The sequence below is a fragment of the Danio rerio genome, chromosome 10 (genome assembly GCF_052040795.2).
Source record: "Danio rerio strain M-AB ecotype USA chromosome 10, GRCz13ab, whole genome shotgun sequence".
In the NCBI taxonomy this organism is placed as follows: Eukaryota; Metazoa; Chordata; class Actinopteri; order Cypriniformes; family Danionidae; genus Danio; species Danio rerio.
The window spans coordinates 23,682,609-23,688,608 of NC_141030.1; the positions used below are offsets into that span (position 1 = coordinate 23,682,609).

A 6,000-nucleotide genomic window follows, 5' to 3' on the forward strand; every position below is an offset into this window, starting at 1 on the left:
TTTTTTTTATCAAATTATTCAGGTACAGAAATAAATAAATAAATAAATAAATAAATAAAACCTGTAGTCTTCATTGTATAAATAATTAAATACATACATTTCTGTTAGATATATAAGCAGTAAAATTTCACAGGCCTTAAAAATACATGCAAAAGATAAACTCACTCCAATATGGGTAAACACATTGCACTTCCTGCGATGTGACTATTGTGGATGCACACACTGCGATATCGATGCTGAATCTATATATTGTGCAGCCCTATTATAAAGTCATTTGTCTGTCAGACGTAGAAAATGAAAAACAGTTCCTTCCCGTTGGTCAAAATTACTTGCTCTACAAATAGGCCTGTCACAATAATCAATATATCAACCTATCGTGCAATACTTGGAGATGACCTCTATCATTTTTGCAGTTGCAATATATATTTACAAATTGACAAATAATGTTAAAGCCATTTTACAATGACATTTACATCATCGACATTTATTAATATATATATAATAGGACAGTTACCTTTTTAACATCAAATGATAGAATCTAAATAACCTTAACAATGATAAATATGTACAAGTGTATATGACTATTTGCATTACTATGCTGTAATGTAATCATTATATAATCAGTGGGATAAAATGATCTCATTGCATGGCTTATTGCAACAATTTCTGTGACAATGTACTGCACAACCAAGGCTCTTTATTGTGACAGGCCTATCTATAAACATGATTATATATAAAAAGTAGAATAATGTAATAAATAAATAACAGTTTGCAACATCAAGCAGCAGGGAAACACGCTAGCTCAGTGGTTAGCACTGTCACCTCACAGCAAGAAGGTTACTGGTTCGAGTCCCGGTTGGATCAGTTGGCATTTCTTTGTGGAGTTTGCATGTTCTCTCCGTGTTGGCAAGGATTTCCCCCACAAGTCCAAAGACATGCGCTATAGGTAAATTGAATAAACTAAATTGGCCGTAGTGTATGTGTGTGAATGAGTGTGTATGGATGTGGCGACCTCTGATATATAAAGGGACTAAGCAGGAAGAAAATGAATGAATGAATGAATGAATGAATGAATGAATGAATGAACATCAAGCAGCATGATAAGCTGATTTTTTTTTCTTAAAAGTGATTGAGACCAAAAGTCTCAAGCCAAAAAGGTTACAATGCTGTCTCTGTTCCCATCTGTCCCTTTTTTTGCATAAGTATGTCACTTTTACTATGCCGTTTATCTACTCCTAGTTAGTTCTTGTAGTGTGATTTATGGAAAAAACAACAAATGTTGATAAAAATAAAAAAATTAATAAAAAATTAAAAACAAAGCAATCAAATATATAACAATTTTAGATATATTAAAAACATAAGTATATTATACACTACTAATTATACTAATACTCAAATATTAATGATAAATCAAATTTCTATTACTGAATTTTTGCACTCACTTGAAAATTCTCTATTACTCTAGTTTTATTAGGTGTGTGTTTGAGTAAAATATGAATATTTGCTTCAGTGTATGAAGGGCTGATAACATTTTTCCCAATTTCAAATAAAAATTTTATCAGTTTTTATTTGTTTGTTTGTTTCTCAGAAAAATAACAGAATTAGTCAGAAAAAAAATGTGATTGAAAATATGCAAAAATGCGAGTTTAAAATGGGAAGGAAATGTCATCAGTAGTTTCAACGTATAAAACAAAAAATTGTATAATTCAAAGATATAACTACAAATCGTTAATTCAAAGGAATTGAGAATTTTCCATTTATTCCATTTATGAAACAATGCTGTGTAGAAAAACAGACATCATTGCTTCTTACATGTCAAGATACACATGTTTCGTTTCCATTTACCATATTTAATTAGCAAATAATGGATGTGCATAAATAAATATGATTTTCAAAACTTTTACTTTTAGGTGCAAATAAAAATAAGTCTAAAAAGTACAGTTTATTCTTCAGAAATGGACTCAAGTAAAAATACAAACTGTAACAGAGTAAAAAAGCAATCAAAATAATATTTTAGTATAGTCTTGAATTAATTTACACCCCTGTGTTAGCCTGCGCCTCTCTCTCATGGCTTCAGACTCATTAGATCTGCTTAAACACAGACACTCACACACATACACACACTCTCTCACACACACTCTGAATAATGAGTCGCATGAGGCTGATTCATTATTGTGTATGCTGTGAGGCCTGCTCTCTGAATGTACCTGTCTCATGTTGATCTCCTGTGTCCCGCTTTTTCGGGGCTCGGGGGGCATCTTCATAGAATGGCGATTCACAGAGTGGCCGAATGGACAGAGGAAACTCTCTTCCTAGTATTCTGGAACAGAAGGTGAGGCAGATCTCAAGAGACGCTTCATAACCCCTGCCATACATTCACTCACATGCTTTCAAGCCTGGCATAGGTCAATGCTGAATTCTTTATGCAAGTATAATTCAAGATGATGCTGAATGAACGTCCAAACCGCTGGATGTGTGACGGCTTGATTTCGGTGTCTAGTTAATTAAAATGCATGCATACTGAATGTAGTGTTCATAAAGTTGAATGAAATCTTGTGTCTTTCTTCAGATCTATCCTTATGAGATGCTGATTGTGACCCACAGAGGGCGCACTAAACTTCCTCCTGGTGTTGACAGGACCAGACTAGAGGTAAATCGTAGTTAAAATTAAGTTGTCTTTTTTGACAAAAAGAAGCAGCAACACAAATAATTTTAATGATAAATCAGTATAAAGCATTGTTATTATTACTATTATTATTGTTATGATATTATTATTATCAATAATAATATTTTGTTGTGATTGTTGTTGTTAAAAAACCTAAATAAAGAAAACACCTAAAATTAATAGCATTACCATTCTTGTTGACATCTTATTGCTAATATACTATGCATGCTGTTTCTGTTAAATAGCAATGTTTTAAAATAATTTTTTTATATATTTCGTAATTGTTGTTATTTTTCATGTTATTTCTCAAACACTCCTACAAATAAAAAATAACTAAATATATATTTTTATAACCAAATAAATAAAATATGTAAAGAATGTATGAATAAATATATATTTAAAAAAAAATAAATAAATGATTATTTATAAAGTCATTGATTTCATGTTGTTTAAATAATAGTTATTATTATAGTTGGCATTATTGTTAGCAATATACATATTATTTTTCATATTATTGCATTTAACATGATATTTTAAATTATTGCAATATTTTCAAATGATTTATAATAAGAATATTTGTATTGTTATTATTATTATTATTATTATTATTATTATTATTATTATTATTATTGCTGTTGTTTCTCGAACACCCAAACAAATAAAATAACTAAATATATAATTTTTAACAAATCAAAATATTAAAATATGTGAATAATATATAAGTAAATATATTAAATAAAAACAAATAAATATGATTTTAATAAATAATAAATTTTTAAATCATTCATGTTGTTTTAATATTAATTTTATTATTATAGTTAGTATTAATTTCAGCAACACATATTATTTTTTATATATTGCAAGATTTTTAAATGTTACATTATTATTATTATTATTATTGTTTTTATGTTGTTGCTGTAGTTTCTCAAACTTCTACAAATAAAATATAACTAAATTAATTTAAAAGATGTAAATGAATAAATAAAAATATATTATTTAAATAAAGAGTGTCATGGTGGCGCAGTGGGTAGCACGATTGCCTCACAGCAAGAAGGTTGCTGGCTCAAGCCTCGGTTGGGTCAGTTGGCATTTCTGTGCGGAGTTTGCATGTTCTCTCTGTGTTTGTGTGGGTTTCCTCCGGGTGCTCCGGTTTTCCCCCACAAGTCGAAAGACATGCGCTATAGATGAATTGGGTAAACTAAATTGTCTGTAATGTATGTGTGTGAATGAGAGTATATGGCTGTTTCCCAGTGATGGGTTGCAGCTGGAAGGGCATCTGCTGCGTAAAACATGTGCTTAATAAGTTGGCGGTTCATTCCGCTGTGGCGACCCCAAATTAAATTTCTTTTCCCAGAAAAGAAAATGAATGAGTGAATAAATTAATTATAATATTTTCAAAATATTTTTTCATATTTTCAGTTATTATTTTCATTTTCATTAATTATAACTATTGTTATTATTATTGTTGTTGTTATTTTCAATAAAAATAATAATAACAATGACAAGATTGTGGTTTGATTGCAAAAACTGATCAATTTTTTACGTTCAATGCAACATAAACCACTTTGGATAACTGTAAATGTAACATTATTTTATTTGAATAAAATAATAAAATAAAATAATAATAATATAATTATTAAAATATATAATTAATAAAATAAAAACCTATTTTTTTATAAATTGTAATAACGCAATAAATATTTTAAATAAAAAAATAACAATTTTACATATAACATATTAGATTTGAGGTTTTAGATTTCTAAACTAACTAAACTAAATATTATGACTACATTATGAATAGATCTACATTTACATTAGATTAAAACTAACATACACAACTGTATATAACAATCTTTAACATTTGAAATTTAGTCTAGTGTATAGGGTTTTCTCTGACCGACTGTTTTGCTTTCGTCTTAACAGAGGCATCTTTCTCCAGAAGAATTTCACAGCTTATTCGGGATGCCCATCACAGAGTTTGACCGTCTCTCACTATGGAAGAGGAACGACATGAAGAAGAAAGTTTCCCTTTTCTAACACTTGGACACATCTGCTTTTTGGACACTGAACCACTTTTCCCCTCCAGAGATGCCAGTAAAAGCCACTTTAGTTTAATACGGATGCTATGCAGACAGTTGAAGATAAGCGAAAGAATGACCAGATGTTCTTTCAATCACAATTACAGCGGTCTCTGGTGTACATGATAATAAAGATGAAGATTCACCCAATCCCACACAAAAATCTGAAACAAACAAAATCGGATTATTATTGATGGAATATCATCTCCTGCAGCCCTTTCTTTACGCCTTACGTCTATTTCAAACTCTTAAAGTGCCCAGAGAAGTTTATAATTATAATAATAATAAAAATAACAATAATAGGCCTATATATTTACACAAAGTTTTAATCGTGAATCATCATTTGTTTTTGCTCACTGATATTACACTATTTATTGTATCACAACATATCCGGCACTGTACATATATCACATTATTTTTAATTTATTCTCGGTGTTGACATGTGAAAAAGAAATGAACACTTCACAAAAAAAATCAATCGTTCATTAAACTGCATGAACTCTGAGTCTTCTTCTTAATTTATTGAGTTTTACCGATAAAAAGGCATTGCGATATACGACGACATCTATTTGTGCTAATAGCGACAGTGTTATAATATTGTGGACTAATATGAAATATCTAAGCTCAGGCTTGCTGGTGAGCTCTGGCTTTTGGTTCTTGTACACTGTTGGTGCTTCATACGTTAGGTTGTAATTACTGAACAACGCTAGAAGATCTCTGCTCCACGTGAAGCCACTAGCCATGCTTTTAACATGGATTTCCAATGTCTGTTTTTGCTGCATACTTACGTTTTTTACTGTCTTTTGTAGTTGGTCTCCATTGCGGTGTGTTTTACTGCGGCATAGGTGTTCTGGAATCACTCTTCACGTGCTTTTATCAATGGAGACCTTCCAACGATTATGTGTCCGTTCATAGTTCTGTGTCTCATCTCCTTTTTTCTGTAACAACATTGTGTATTGTTGAAAAAAAACAAACAAAACTAAAACAATAAAAATACAAATATTCATGTTAGATTTTGTGTCTAGCACATTTATTCTACAGTGACACATTGTTGATATGTTCATAACAGAAATTATATTTATGAATCACTTATTCACCCTCCAATTGTTCTAAACCTGAATTGCTTTCTTCTACTAACACACACACACACACACACAAAAAGATATTTTGAAGAATGTATAGATGAATGAATGGCCACCAGTTTCCAAAATCTCTTCTGCTGTGTTAATTGGAAAAAAAGGTAACTCCTAATGGTTT

General features: G+C 30.2%; 1 protein-coding gene across 6 annotated transcripts in view; it reads left to right on the forward strand.

Moving 5' to 3' along the window:
• dmtn (dematin actin binding protein) overlaps positions 1-5,754 on the forward strand; it is a 50,212-nt gene extending 44,458 nt beyond the window's left edge. For 4 of the 6 annotated variants that reach the window (XR_015500487.1, XR_015500488.1, XM_087269639.1 and 1 more), the window contains 2 exons: positions 2,570-2,650; positions 4,589-5,754. Coding sequence is in view for 4 of the 6 variants with exons in the window: in XM_087269639.1 (XP_087125765.1) it covers positions 2,570-2,650; positions 4,589-4,702 (195 nt within the window). In the remaining 2 variants the exon portion in view is untranslated. 6 annotated transcript variants of the gene reach the window in all.
• The last annotated feature ends 246 nt before the right edge of the window (positions 5,755-6,000 follow it).